At 38.1% G+C, this 16,138-nt stretch overlaps 1 protein-coding gene across 3 annotated transcripts in view; it reads right to left on the bottom strand.

Moving 5' to 3' along the window:
• NCBP1 (nuclear cap binding protein subunit 1) overlaps positions 1 to 15,767 on the bottom strand; it is a 33,751-nt gene extending 17,984 nt beyond the window's left edge. Inside the window, exons 1-8 of one of the 3 annotated variants that reach the window (XM_090274458.1) lie at positions 15,283 to 15,767; positions 9,047 to 9,135; positions 8,384 to 8,484; positions 6,368 to 6,524; positions 5,194 to 5,301; positions 4,501 to 4,622; positions 3,028 to 3,097; positions 2,372 to 2,587 (exon numbers count right to left, since the gene is read on the bottom strand). In XM_090274458.1, the coding sequence (XP_090130584.1) occupies positions 2,372 to 2,587; positions 3,028 to 3,097; positions 4,501 to 4,622; positions 5,194 to 5,301; positions 6,368 to 6,524; positions 8,384 to 8,484; positions 9,047 to 9,135; positions 15,283 to 15,316 (897 nt within the window). In that variant the 5' untranslated portion in view covers positions 15,317 to 15,767. Of the gene's footprint in view, positions 1 to 2,371; positions 2,588 to 3,027; positions 3,098 to 4,500; positions 4,623 to 5,193; positions 5,302 to 6,367; positions 6,525 to 8,354; positions 8,485 to 9,046; positions 9,136 to 15,282 lie in introns of those variants that run through there. The other 2 variants (XM_090274459.1, XM_090274460.1) reach the window with 2 other exon arrangements.
• Between the last annotated feature and the right edge of the window lie 371 nt (positions 15,768 to 16,138).

Genomic DNA, 16,138 nt, shown 5'->3' with positions numbered 1-16,138 from the left:
ACAAAATAATTTTTACGTATCATTGGCCCTATACAGTTTGATTTACTTTTTTAAACCATAAGGATGGATTATTTCCATAATAAACATGGAGGGAAAATTTTAATTCAAATACACATAAAAAAATGTATGCATTGTAAGATATTCACATTACAGTGTTTAAAAAAGCCTGATTTTTTAAAAAGTATATGCATAGCAAATAGGTTCAAAAAATTTATTTACTATTATAGACTCTTAATGGTGACTTTTATTTTAATCTTCTCTACAATTTCTAATTCTTTTTTAATAAACATTTTTTTTCAAAGACCAGAGCAAAATATTCAAAATCCTCTTCATTTTGAGGGGAAAAGATATTTTGTATTTTATGCTCTTCTGGCAAAAGACGATGGGCATATTATAGAGGCAGCACCAATAAGGTGTAAATAGTCCAGGTGAAGTAAGTTTTGGGGTCCCATTCTAATTCCCTGCCCATCCAAATACCTAATCACAGAGTCTAACAGTCTTAAATGTAAAGTTGACTTTCAATTAGACACCTAATTAAACTATTACATAATACTGGCTAAAAGTTTTATTATATATGTAATATAGCAAAGTGGGTTGCAAGCTGCTAATTCCATATATACAACCAATTATCTGACAACTTTTTACTCTGAGATAGATTACACATGTACCAACTTTTCCCTGGTCACTGGCAATTTATGGTAGAACAGAAAAGAGAAGGAGAAAGAAAACTTAAAATTTGACCTTAGTTGGTAATATTGGTTCTAAAGCCAATTGTTCTCAACTGGGGACAATTTTGCCTGTGAGAGGACATCTGGCAATAGCTGGAGACATTTTTGGTTCTACAACTGACATTTAGCTTCGGAATGCTACTGGCAATTAGAGGGCAGAGGCCAAAGATGCTGCGAAGCATCCTACAATTCCCGGGACAGCTCCCCACAACAAAGAATTACATAGCCCCAAATGTCAACTGAGCTGAGGCTGAACAGCTCTGCTCTATACTGACTGGGATGCACTAAGCCTGCAATTGTCAACCTTTTTCATCTCACGGCACACAAACTAATTACTAAAATTCTGCGGCACACCAAAAAATTATTATATCTTTGCCAATCTGACCAAAAAAATAGATATAATTTAGATTCCTTCGCACTGGATGGCTATTATTATACATTGTCTCCTGTCATTTTTATTAGTATTATTGTTCTATTATTTAATTTGACAACCCAAGGAAAGGTCAGTACCCCTGACTAAACAGCCAGGTACTGCATGTTTTAAAAATTCTTGCAACATATCAGCGTGCCTCTTGTACACCAGTTGAAAATTGCTGCACTAAGCAACAGGTATGGTACTTAGGTGAGTTTCTAGTCTGAACAAATCCAGTAATCACTGTGCTTGCTGCTTAGCTATTAAAGTTAAGACAGTCATTCAAATGCAGAGGTATAAAATAAAACAGTTACAATGTAAAATTTTTTAAAGATTTTATTTATTTATTTTTAGAGGAGGAACAAAGAGGGAGAGAAGCATGGATGTGAGAGAGAAATATCAATTGGTTGCCTCTCCCACTCACCCCAACTGGGGATGGAACAAGTATGTGCCCTGACTGAGAATCAAACTGGTGGCCTTTCACTTTGTGGGACAATGGCCAATCAACTGAGCCACACTGGACAGGGCACAATGTAAATCTTTATACTAAATGTTAATATCAAAATTATATATTTTTCTTACCTTGAAATCATAATAAAGAACACAGATATTTTAAAACTATAAAGTCAGCTTATAATCATCTTTGGGGTTTTTAAATTAAAAATATTTTATTTTTAAAAATAATTACATAATATGACTAGGACAAGCTATAAGGGTTAGAGATGGATAATCTCTAAAATTGGGTATTTTTCTTGAAAAATAGCCTTATTAATAGCTAAAATTACTGAGTATTCTTTATGTAGTCTGTTCTATGCATTTTGTTTATTAATATATAACTTACTCCTCTTACAACTTTACAAGACACTATTATTATTATTCCATTAGGAAACTGAGATACAGGTAAATAACTTACCCTCAATCACAAAACTAGGATCTGAGTAAATCAGGATTAAAACCCAAACCAATCTGGCTCTTGAACCTACTCTCTTAAATTGCACTGTGCTGTCTCTTAATCTATATACACATTCTAAAGATAATTTTTTTGTATAATGAGGTAATACCATTCACTGTTAACTTCATTCCCACTGTTAAAACTGTTCACTTTATCGCCACTGACCCTCTTAAACCATAAAAAAATTAAAATGTATCGAAGTCATAATCCAAACAAGATTAAACCACAAGTGCAATGCAACACAGGCCCTCTGACAGGAACGTTTAGATGTTCACATACCTCAGGATCATCTGTGTAATCAAACATCCTGAAGATGACCCTTGGCATTGGGTACACTGAATCCTCAGTGTGAGGGGGTGGTGTAAAAGGAGGCAAATTGTGCTGAAGTGCTTCACACAGGATGCTGTCAAAGGCAAGATAAGGTCTTAGGATGTGCCGCTCCTGCCAGCGATCCTTTTTCAATTTCTGAATCTGGGCCCACAGGCAATCTAAATACTAAAGACATTAATTTTTAATAATTAATATATATATTTGGAGGCTAGAAGAAATAACACGTTAAGTAGACAAAACTAAAAATCACTACTTCTAAAATACAGGGTACAAAAGTAAGCTAACTTGCAATTAAAGACAGTACAAAGGCATGGTGCTAATGACTGTTTAAAGTTTACCTGAGGCTATTTATTACCTCTTACATTTTTCAAATTGAGCATTTAAGTAAAAAAAATATGTCAACTCTATGACATCTGAAATCCCCGAACAGGGAATGTTTCATTACGTTCTAACATTTATTAAAAATCTACTATATGCCTACGGCTCTGAATGAAATGTGGAAACCTAGCTAAGGTATACAAACGGAATGACTTGAATACATCAGAGATAAGAAGGTACTCAAGAGCTGACTGTGCTTGTATCACAAGAGACTGGAATCAGTTTACCTCTTCTTGCGGATGCGGTTTCTCAGCGGTCCATACTTGTAACATGGGCACATGAGTCTTTTGACGTCTTCTGAAGATAAAAATAAAAATCTACATTTAGGTTTTTAAAAACATGAAAGATGTTCAGTTGCTTTCTTAATAAAGTGCAGATTAAAGCAGTGAAATACATGTTTACCTATCAGACTGGCAGATATCAAAAATTTGAAATAATATACTGTTTTATCAAAATGTAGGTAAACATGCAATTTCAAACACTGATATAATCCCTTGAGAAGATTTGGGAGAGTATGTCTTTGGAAAGTAATTTGACTAAATCTATCAAAATTAAAATTAAGACAGTTCAACCCAGCAATGTCATTTCTAAGAATTCATATCCCTCACAAATATGTTTTCACATGTACACAGAATTGTACAAGAATATTCACTGAAACACTATTTATAACAGCAAGAGAAATAACCTAAATATTTCCAACTGGGACTAAATTATGGCTCATTAAAAAAGTGGAATACTGTACAACTGTTAAAAAGAATGAGGCAGAACTTATGTGTTTATGCAACGAATCCAAGTTATATTAAGAGGGGGGAAGCAAGTAAAGAACAGCGTGCATACTGCACTACCATATGTATAAAAAAGGGGAAGGATACATACCAATACTCAAATGCTAGGACATTTATACACTTTTATTTTTATTCTTTGGCGAACATCTACATTTTTAAAGAAAACCAGTAAAACTTTCAAAAATATTAAAAAATTTTCAAACCTAACATCTAGTTTAACATATTAAAAAGGCAGATTTCTATCTTTAGGTTTGTTTTAGCTTTATTTGTAACTAAGTAGATATTAATAATATCCAAAAAAGTACCTATGAACAGATATAAAATGAAACTTGTAACAAAATTATTCTGAAGACATTAAAGGGACACAAAGCCATTACCTAGTTACTGGGTAATTGAGCATTAGTTTACCAATAAGACCTATTGTTAGTATTAAAGGTTAAGGAACACTGTTTTAAAGGACTTAGTTTAGGACTAACCTACATGAAATAAATATATGGTATGTTCTCTGCTTGTGGAATAAATTAATGGTGTCCAAATCTCTAACATATTGTGATTTAGCAGGTCTAGGCCCTAAGAATAGAGCATATGCACTACCACAGATGATTCCTATGCACACTAATATCTGGAACCACTGTGTTGTTTTATGCCTTTGCAATATGTACAAAAGCAGCTTAAAAGCAGCCATGTTACCAATTCCTCTGTATGTATCAACGAAGTAAGCAACATATTTGATTGCTCTGATGTCTCAATAAGTTACAACAGCAGGGGTATGAGATTACCTAGAGAAAGCCTTAGGGAACTCCACAGCTCATTTTGAGAAATGCAATTCAAATGGTATTACTAAAACAGGTAAAACATAACACATTTATGGCATCCTTTACCTAAACAAACAAAGAGAACTAGCTGTGACCTTACTTAAGATAGCTTTCAGTGTTGGCAAAGATGCGGTCCATCTCTGCATCCTTCTTCTCATACAACTCCTTTCCAACCCAGGGCAGAGATGACAAAAATGCATACACGTACCAATCCTGTCGCACCTAAATAATTTTTTAAAAGGTAAGTTTAAAATATGTGCTGGTTACTTTTTATACATATTGTACACGTATTTATTCTTGAATGCAATTCTGTTGACACTATTTAACAGGGCTTATGTAAGACATCTGGTTCACTGAGAGGATTTCTAGATATTTTAGTTTTCATTTTACTAGACAGAATCATTTAACATTCATGTCATGAGAATCCCCAGTATACCAGTTGACTTAACTTTTAGATATTAAAAATTTATAGCATGATAATATGCTATTATCTTTTTCTAAAAAAGATTTTATTTAGAGAGAAGGGACTGAAAAAGAGAGGGGGAGACACATCAGTGTGCAAGAGGTACATCAATCGGTCACCTCTTGAGTGCCCCCAACTGGGGACCTGGCCAGCAACCCAGGCACATGCCCTGAGTGGGAATCGAAACGGTGACCTTCCGGTTTGCAGGATGGTGCTCAATACACTGAGCCACACCAGCCAGGGTTATCTTTTGTTTTTTTAATAATAAGAGTTACCAGTGAAAAATTCCTGGTACTATATGAACAAGATTTAGGATTAGAGCTTTCTTACCTGAGGTACATCCTCTTCCTGAGTTACACTTACAAAATTTTCAAACATAGCAACCATTGATGGGGCTGCAATGACGTGACAATTCACTAGATCAGATAAAAAGCGAACCTGTTGGGAAAACAATTTCTATTAAGTTGAAATGTCCCCAATAATAGTAACAACAAAACAAGCAATCTGTAAGGGTGAAACTACAAGTGTGAAAAACTAGAGCCGAAGGGCCAAATCAAGCCTGCTGCCTGTGTTTTTGCATAGCTTGCAAACTAAGAATAATTTTTACATATTTAAATGCCTGGAAAAACGCTGAAGAATACTTTATGATTCATAGAAGTTATATAAAATTAAATTTCAGTGTCCACAAGTAAGTGTTAACTGGACCCCAGCCACGATCATTTGTTTACTTATTGCCTATGGCTGTTTCTGTGCTACAACTGCAGAGGTGTGTAGCTGTGACAGAAACCTTACGAAGGATAGGAATCTGTGCATTCATAGGTTTCCATTCTCTACTATACTAAGAACCTAGACTGTAATAGTCTAGCTACTTCAACCTATAATCTTTTTTTTTCTATTTGGCTATGCTGCTGCAAAAACTAAGAGGTACGTGTAAAGAATCACATACTGCAGGGAGATGAACTAGGAAAAAGAAACCATTGGACTTGGTAATGAACTCTGTGGCACCTTTAATGATAACAGTTTCAAAAGAGCAGCTGTTGCAGTGAGTGGTGAACTGTATCTCAAGAGAAAGAACAGGCATGCTCTCCCTCCCCGGAACAGGTCCTCTCTTTATTCCCCCATAGGTGCACATCTCCTAAACTATAAGGGTCCCCAACACTTGCAACCAGCGGAGCCATGGGCAGTGGCAGCTCGTCCTGGGCTAACCCCCTGAACCTGTCTCCAAGGCCCCCGTTCTTCTGACTTTTCTGTAAGCCGACAGCAGCCTTGCCTTGGCTCACTTCTGTCACTGACTTTTATTTCTCAGTGAGCCAAAGCAGCCCTGCCTTGGCTCTCTCTTATTGCTTCTTCTAGTCCTTCCCTTGCTTCATTGTCCCTGGCCTTAATAAACCTCCTTTCAAAATAAAAATAAAATAAAGTAAATAAATAGGACAGGTTATTTGGTTGTAGTTCATTTATCCCTCAGTCCCTTTCTTAATATACCTAAATAAATAAATAAACTTACCAAATATACAGCTTCATTATAATTGTTTGCTTTCAAAGATTCTTTAAGTTGACGAATCATGGCTTCTACAAATTCTCCACCAAAGTTGTAATTCCTGGCATTCAGCAGTCCAATTAATGTTGTATAAATTGTCAACTTCTCAGGTAACAGACGTGCACTGATTTGGAAACCCAGTACAACAAGAAGACCCCAAAACAACAGCATTGTGTTAAGTTGCTGAATTTGTATTACATAAACCTTTTAACATTTTATTAAGTTTGGAACAGAATTACTTTTAGCTGTTTTTAAAACTACTTCAGAAAAGGCATAAATATTGAGAAGAGTTACAGATATGCTCCCCCCTCAGTTTTCATTTTAATTCTAATTAGTTAATCCAAGAGTTAAAGAAGTAATACACTGTAATTATAAAGTTACCAAACTGAAAAAAATATAACTAATGGTAGACTAGTTTTTATTCCGTGTTTAGTGGAACTGAATAGTAGTGCTATAGAAAATAGTTTTTATGGTAAAATATCTAAGAAATACTGGTTGAAACAAGTTTCTTCCATGCAGAATCATTAAGAGGGGAGATGCAGCATTTCTAAACTTAGCTAACTGAATGTCATAAAATCATAACTCCACTTTGAGAAACACTATTCTGAGTGGTTAGAAAAAATTCAGAAATAAAACTAGTTTTCACTAAGCTTCTATCAGTGAAATTACTGAATTTTTAAAATGGTACTCTGATATAGTAAGATTTCTTTACATCCCAGTTTGTTTACTCCAAGTGTGTAAATTTTCATTACAGTTATTTGAAAAGAAGGGAAGAGGATTACAGCAATAAACCTTTGGAAAAAGAAAATGTTACTTCCTAATTTAGGCAGCCTTTAGAAATTAGCTCAAAAGAAAAGCAAACAGGAACTCATGATCATTCAGATTCTCATATACTTTTCCTGTTTTCCAAGGTACCTGGCAGTGTTAGGGGCAATTTAGGTTTAAAACAAAAAATCCTTCCATTATAGTAACCCCTGCACTCCTAAAAAAGTCATGGCTTCCTTTAGAATTTAAGCATATATCTATTCCATTCTAACAAATGCTTTCAAAACAGAAGACAACTGGTGGCAGTGGATAACTATAGCAAATGATTTTTCTTAGTAGTTTCTTACTCTAAGAACATGTATTCCTGAATAGTAATTGGATTCCTTTTAAGATTTTTAAATTATCTGTACTTTATTTGTGGTTAAAATGAAATCCACTAAAAAATAAAAAAGAAATCCACTGAATTCCTATATAATTTTTTAATTTCAAAAATGACCTATAAGCATTAAAAACATTATTTTAAAATAATTGAAATGACAACTTAAATAAAAGTCACCTTCATAATGTAAAAATACCTAATAGATCATTTATAATTTTATATCAAGTACAAAGATCCCTTAATCCAGAAGTCAGACCTACTTCTTGCAAGCATACAATTCAGTCTGAGAGATTAGAATCTAGAGTGCAGATTCCACCACTAGGAGAGACTATTTCATGATTGCATGTGAGACTTTTCCTACTTCAATTTCCTCACAAATGAAATGCTGATACTTGTTCTACCTAATGTAACTCATAATGATTATGCCTGTTAATAGCTTCAAAAGCTTCTTCAGTCTTCCAAAAAGGGCTATTATTTGAGTGATTCGTTTTCAAATTTGTTTGGTACTGGTTAAAAGTAAAAGTTAAATTCTATTACATATATTTAAAGGTATGGTCTTAAAATCTCTGAATGCAAAAATGTCTACCTTATCACTTAAAAATAGTCAACTTCAATAATTTTCAGGTCCCGAGAAACAAAACGTAAGGAAAACGCTCAATTTTAGTCCTATTTATCGCTAAGAAAGAGTTAACCAAAGGTCATTTCATTTGTACAAATTTCCCAATAGAAGGAAAGTTGATCACATATGGAACATAAACACATCTTTTGCACATTTCTCAAAGCATTTAAGAGTAGATAATACATTATCACCTGGATTCATAAATCTTTTGCATACATACACTGTACAAAGAAGCCTTAAGATCATGCTCTTGTAGTTAGGAAGATCAGCTTCCAAAACACCAGCCAAGCTTTCTACGTTGCTCTCCAAAGAGCAGGCACTCTGTAGAGGACAGCATATTAAATGTCTGTTAAGTACTCAGAAGCAGTAAATGAAAATTTTCTAGGTGATCATTAAAAAAATTCTTACATACACAAGGCACTAAGACAGGTTTAATATAAATCAATTCAGGTAATTATTGTTTTTTAGAAACCCATGAAAAGAGAAGGAACAAAATTTTAAAAGTACGCAGCCAAAGACAGCAGAGTAAGTATTAGCAATGAGGACATCATGGGCTCTATTCTGTCTCTAAGTCACCCAGTGTATGACTCTGGGCAAATGACTCTCAGTATTTAGGACTTGTTTGGCTCTTCATTTATAAACTAAGAGGCTACTCCCTAAAATGTCTTCTAAGACTCATATTCTATAAAAAATACTAAAAACATTTAATTCTCAGTGATCTGCATTCCGAGGTGTTTAACCTGCACACTTTGGGACACAGAGACGAGGCAAAAACAAGCGCTGTCTACAACAGACCATCCCGTTCTCAGCTGATGAATTTAATCAAAGCACAGTGAACTACAACCCCAAGGCCATCACAGTCTGTGCCTATTCTGGTGCATACCTTTTCTCCTACTTTGCATATTAAAGATTCCAAATGATCTTCAGTTTCATTTGCATCCGAAGTCTTCCTCCTTTTGTGAGGCTGTCCTCCTGTTTCAATGATGTAACAAATTAACATTAATGATAAATTCGTTGTCACAAACTTTAACTTTTTCAACATTATAGTCTCTCTTTTTTTAACCAGAAGCCCTACTTTTTACACACAGTGGAAGTCTTAACTGACCCTCCGCTCCTCAGACTAGACTGGATTAACCAACAGTTTCCACATCCAGGGCCACTGTAACTCCAGGAGGCATTATTTATGTTAAATTCTGTGCAAAAGGTGCTCCATGGAGCTATGAATGCAGCCGCCCTCTCCATTTCTGTGGATGGTGCCAACTACTGGCAAACAGAATACTCTCTGTAACATCAAGTACTGCTACTTCCATCCTTTCAAATTGAGTTGTTTACTATTCCTTGGTTGCTTATTCCTAAAACCTGTTAGTACCAGCAGTACTCATTGTAATAGTGACAATTATTCTGTAAGCTGATGAATTACAATCACAAAGGTTTTCTTTTTTTTTCCAGCTTTTCTTTATTGATTATATTGTTACAATAGTTCCAATTTTCTCCCCTTTACTCCCCTCCACCCAGCATCTCCCTCCCACAAAGGTTTTCTATTTCCGGGATTCATTCATTGAAAAAACATGCATATTTGATGCAATGTTTATGTAAGTTATTGTTCTGGACATTAAAAACAGCCTTCTCCTAGAGCAGTGGTTCTCAACTGGGTGAGATTTTGCTCCCGAAGGGCCACTTGGCATTCTCTGGAGACAGTTTTAGTCTCCACGACCTGGGGAGTGTGGCTGACATCCAGTGAGTAGAGGCCATGGACACTGCTAAATATATTGCATCGCAAAGGACAACTCCCAACCACAAGGAATAACCCAGCCCGAAGTGTTAACAAAGCTGATGTTGAAAAATTCTGTTCTGCAAGGCAGAATACTGACAGTGTTCAAAACTGGAATCCCAGGAAGGTGGGGGGAATGTACTGTACATCCTGAAAAAGCAGCTGAATGAGAACAGTTTTTGTTGTTGCTTTAAACCCTAACTAATGCTCCCTTCTTTCTGGTCCTTATACGTTGCCAACCCTTTATTCCACAACCTCCCTAAATTAACTACCCAGCTGGCTTGTTCCTGTATCAGTCTGGAGTCATACCCTAGTCCTTAAGGCAACCCTCCTAGACCCTCTTGTACTTGAAAAGGGGGGAATGACACTGTGGGGAGAGAAAGCAGGATTTCCAAAGAAAAGCCAGGTAATACAAGTATGTAGTCCTGTACCTGAACTACAGCACCTCTTTTTGTCTCTTCTTCTCATTTTGACTATATTGAAAAACAAATTTGTTTTGGAGAATGGGAAGAAGCAGAAAGTAAGAGATGCCCCACTTTATCCTAATATTGGAGAGAATATGAAGGGAGGGAGAACTACATATATAATGTGAACTCATGGACAATAACAGGATATTGAACTGTGAAGAGAACCCGGGCGAAGTCGAATAAAACACCACAATTAAGAATAAAATCTGGGGGGTAGGGGTGGGAGGGGGAGCAATGGGGGTTAAAAGTGGGACAACTATAACAGAAACACAATAAAAAATAAAAGTAAAAAGGAAATCTTGGGAATTAACTGAATGTTTTCATGTACCCTCAGGAAAATGTATTTAAGGTAGCTCCCAACGCAAGTTTTGCAATGTAAATTAAAGTTACATGTTGCCAGTTCACTCACAGTTGGCTAGTATAGAACAGAGAAGCAAGTCTCTATTAAATCCATCTAAAAGGCTCTTAATACATCAAATAATCTTTCCTCTTTAAGATAAAATTAACTTTATATGGGTATGCCATCCTACATCTAACATACTTATTTAGAATCAGATATACAATAAAAAGTTTTAGACCCACAAAGTCAAAAACAAAAACAAGGTGAAAGAGAAAGTACGAAACCAACAAGGTAAAAGGGTAAAGTACCTCGATCTAGCAGATTTAAAGTAAAGGCAACCATCACTCCTGAAACAAACTATCCTCTTCCTGAAAGTAACAAATCCCTTCACTTCTATTCACTTTATTTTTCTACAGTTGAGTACAAAACCAGTTACAGTGTAAAGGATAAGGATCTAATTCTAAATAGCTTAAACGGGGCTACTGTGGGTTTTTGGCTAAGATTATGGACAATCTAAATACTTTCTTAAAAGAACAAAACAATGTATTGGACAGTTATTATCCTATGCATATACTATAACTAAAATGCTTCAGAAATATTCTTCAAAAGATTCTAAGAAATAAGTTAGATTTAGCACTGGACCAGTAGATGTAACACATTCATTTCCACTTAGGACTTCCCTTTCCTGTCTATAAATTGACCTCTAGGTGAAACTGTCTCCCCAGATCCTGGGTACTCTAGTCTCAACACAAGGTTACAACTTTATTTATTATTTTTTTAGAATGTACATATTTATTTTATTGTTGTTCAATTACAGTGGCACTAATTTTCCCCCACTGCTCTCCCCTACCCCACCCCTCAGCCCAGATTTGGTGGGTAGTCAGGACAATCCCCACCCTGTTGTCTGTGTCCATGGGTCCTTTACAGATGTTCCTTGACTAGACCCTTCTCCTTCTCCCCCCCCCTTATCCCCCTCCCCCTTCCCTGGTCTCTGTCAGTTTGCTCCTTACTTCCATGTCTCTGGCTCTATTTTGCTCGTTTGTTTGTTTTGTTCATAGGGTCCATTTATAGGTGAGATCATACGGTACTAGTCTTTCACCACCTGACTTATTTCATTTAGCATAATAGTCTCCACTTAAGAGAAGAGGGGAAGGGAGGGAAAAAGAAGAGGAGAGAAACCAACGATCGGTTGCCTCTTGCACCAACTGGGGACCAGGCCCGTGACCCAGGCATGTGACCAGGTATGGAACCCGTGACCTTTGGGTTCACCGGCTGGTGCTCAATCCACTGCGCCATGTCAGCCAGGACGAGATAACAATCATCTGTGAACCAATCCTCTGCTACTTCATGGTGAGATAACAATCATCTCCTATGAACCAATCCTCTGCTACTTCTCTGATCGTTATCTCTTACAACTCATCCCCTCACACTAACTCTGCTTCAACAACATTGGCCTCTTCACCAGTGAACAGACAGCAATGGTCTAGGCTCAAGGCCTTTGCACTAGTTGTTCCCTATGCTTGTAGACCACTGTTCCCCCCACTCCCTAGAGCCCCGTAGTTTGCTCCCCTACCTCCTGCAGTTGCCATTCTCAGCGAGGCCTTCCCTGAGCAACCTGTAGGGAACACAGCAACGTCTCCCCCACGGCAGTCTCTACTCTCTTTACCCAATTTTATTTTTCTTCTTAGAACTTATCACATAATACACTACATTTTTCTTGGTTGTTTTCTGTCTATTTCCCATCTTTGTGTTGTCCACTGCTGTATAGTAGTTAGGACAATGACTGGCACTGTTGAATATTTGTTGAATAAATGATTATGTCTCATCAAGCATATGCAGTTATGACAATAATCCAGAAATGCTGATATATTAAACTATAATTAGAATAACTCAGTCTATGACTATAATAAACTATAACATAGCCGTCAATAATATTTAAGCTTCTAATATTGCTAATTTAAAAAATATTAATAGATGCTCAACTAAAAATATATAAAATATTTGATTCAGATCACTATTTAGGGTAAGCCCTAGCTGAAACTGTGGCAATATACAAAAGTTCCAGACTTCTTGTAGTATCCAAGAGGCAGTATGAACTGCCCCTCCATTACTAAATTATTTGCCATAGGAAACTTTGATTAACTCATTTTACTTTGTCTTTACATATTTATTCTGAGGTTCCTGCATCAAGACTCAAATGGACAATGATTCAAATGCCAGCTGGTATTAAAAGAAACTCCCAAGAAAATTATGCAAGCATCCCAATAAAAAAAGCAAAAGCTGTGTTTCTACATATTCAAAACCAATTCTCCAGTTTGCCCTTTGGAAACATTTTCTCTCCCTTTAGGTTTACTCTAGAAGAGCGAAGAAGGAAGGGAGAAAACAAAGTATGAGAAAAGCAAAGAGAACTGAAGAATTTTAAAAAGTTAAAGTTCTCTATACCCCAAGTGATGACTTCAAGTGCATTAGCTTTTGATTAATCAAATTCAAAGCATATGTATTTTCTGTGCCCCAAATATGTTATACAAGAAGCTTCCTACATAAAAAATAATAATAATAATACAAAATAAAAATAAGTAAAAAGCACAAAGCATACTACCTTTGTAGTGAAGAGAACCCCGGACTTGCTTTCACTGGTATCTGGGCACCGTTAGCTGTGACCCCATGTTAATTACACAAAAACTCTCAACCCTTGGGGATCAGATGAGAAGGTTGGACTAGAATATCCTTTCAAGCCATGTTCTAGCAGAAATCTGATGGTTCACTGTTAAAACTAAACACACATGATTTAGTTTCACCTACCCCTAACAGCACCAACAGTCAAAGAGAGAAATATGTTCAAAAGAACATATGCACTCCTATGTTCATTGCAGCCCTGTTTACAATAGCTAAGTGCTGGAAACAGCCTAAGTGCCCATCTGCAGATGAGTGGATCAAAAAACTGTGGTACATTTACACAATGGAATACTATGCAGCAGAAAGAAAGAAGGAACTCCTGCCATTTGCAACAACATGGATGGAACTAGAGAGAATTATGCTTAGTGAAATAAGCCAGGCAAAGAAAGAAAAATACCATATGATATCACCTAATACAGGAAACTAAAGAACAACACAAACAAAGGAACTAAATAGAACAAAGAGCAGAATAGCAGTCAATAGGGGGGAGGGGAGAGGGAGAGAAGGGGGATAAGTAAGGGAAGGGATTAGTCAAAGAACATATATAAAAGACTCATGGACATGGACAACGGGGAGGGATATGATTGCGGGAGAGGGGGTGGGTTGGGTGGGGGAGAGAAATTAGGGGAAAAGGGGACAACTGTAATTGAAAAACCAAAATAAAAAAAAAAAGAAATATGTTAGTGGAGGAAATTAATACAATTAAAATGTTTTGTTCTGTATTTTTCCTTACATCAGTGATATCTGCCCATGTGGACCACCTCTTAAGCATTAAGAGGTGATAAAACAGCCATCATCATAAACCATTCCTCACATGTATTATTTCATTTAACTACCACAAAACTCATTAAGAGGTAATGTATCATCTTCTATACTACTTCTATATTACACACTTAGGATTTAAAAAGGTGATATAACCTGAGCAAGATGACAAAGTAAACGGTAGGGTCTATCTTTAAGCTTAAATCCTGGTGCCAAAGTCTGGCCAGTTAACCACTACACTACATTCTTTTCAAAGAATAAACTAAAATATTCATAGAATTACTCTCAGTCTTTTTTGTGGCTGTGTGTTTTCTGATTATGTAATGTAAGCATCTTTTTCTATTTTATTTTTCATTTTTTTCTGTTTTTAACTAGAAAAATTACGTATTCTTGGTTTTTACGATGTACCATGATCTCCACGGGGACAACCATCCAAGTGGAGATAGCAACCCCGATCTACATCTCTAAAGGCCCTCCAGTTAGTTTTCCAGCACTCTCTTACGCGAGGAAAATACAATCACAGCCAGTTCAAAATCTAACATAACAATATGCATCTGTTTCTTAGTGACCTCTTGGGTGTGGGTGAGAGTTCTCGTTCTCTGTAGCTTAAAAGGCAAATCACCGATGGCCGGTAGGGGACGGAACTACATTGCGAGTCTTCAGATCTCTCAGTCAAGGCTTTGTTCCTTCCCATTTAGTACTCTGCCGAAAGCCCCTTCAGGTGCAGTCGGACGGTCAAAACGAGACACTGGGACTATAGGGTCCCTGTCACTGTCCCTAAAAGGCGGCCGCAAAGACACAGGTGTACTTCCCTGCTCGGCGGTGCTAAGGACCAAATCCTGAAAAGTCGTTAAGAGGCGTGGGGGACCCCAAAGCCTCCAACTAGCCAACGACTAAAGGAGCTGGAGCGTGGGGAAGCAGGGGCTTTTCAGAAGTCCTTAGGCCACATTCCCGCTGTGCTACCCTCCATCCCTCCGAGGCTTTCCGAGCGCTCCGGATAGGAAAGGCTTCCCATTCCTTTCCCTCGAGACCCAAAGACCAAGGAAGCCAAACCTCAGCCCCCACCTGGGCGCGGCCTCGGCGGTGGGGCCCAGGACACTCACCGTCGTTCTTATCGCTGTGCCGCCGTCGCGACATGCCGCACGCCCCTGCGCTGCCGAGCCGAGCCGAGCTGCCGGGCGGAAAGCACAGAAGGAACCGTCGCAACGCTGGCCGACGCTAAGGCAGCGGCGAGGCGTGCGGAGTGGCCGGCGCGCAGGCGCGCTCGCTCCTGACGGCTCCCGGAAGCGCAAGGGGAGGCTGCCGGGTGGGCTCAGCAGCGTCTAGGAGCTCCCAAGGCCGCGGGCTTCAGTCGGCACGCAGCCGCTCTCTCCGCCTTCCTCCGCCTCTCAGCTGCTTCCCTCTCCCGCCGTTCGCTCTAAGTTCTTCCGGGGCCACGGAGATAGCGCCGCCTCTTTGGCCGGCCAAAGCCCGAGCCGCGAGCCACGTCGGGGGGGCCGGGCGTCTTAAAAGGGACGCTTCAGTCCCCGCTTCAACCTCAGACCCTTCCTCCGGTGCTTTCTGCTTCTCCCAACATCCCTTTCGCTGATAACCTCGAAAACTTCCGGAGCAAGGGGACGTTTCCAGCGTTCCTGCCTACGTAATCTCCAGGCGGGGCCCGGAGGTTGGAGGGCGGTGAGCTTTGTTAATTTCTAGGAGGAGATCATTCAATGAAGAAAGATCTAGGAGAATATTAGGACTGGCGGGTACGTGCCGATCTTACTCCCACTTCCGGGCCTTTGCCTGCTGGGGAAAGCTGGGTGGAGAGGTTGGGCCAGGCTCGGTGCGCCGTTTGCTTAACTTAATCCGAAAGTGTAGGTAGGGATCGTTCTTAGGTTCTCCTTTTCCTTCACTTCCTGCATAGCAACGGATATATAAGTAAGGTCTGTCGGCTCCACTTTCAAAACAAATCTAGAATCA

Source organism: Furipterus horrens, unplaced genomic scaffold (assembly GCF_987537825.1).
Source record: "Furipterus horrens unplaced genomic scaffold, mFurHor1.1.pri manual_scaffold_4, whole genome shotgun sequence".
Classification (NCBI taxonomy): Eukaryota; Metazoa; Chordata; class Mammalia; order Chiroptera; family Furipteridae; genus Furipterus; species Furipterus horrens.
Note: the sequence above shows the minus strand (reverse complement) of the source record. Positions and strands in the feature narration are given on the sequence as shown.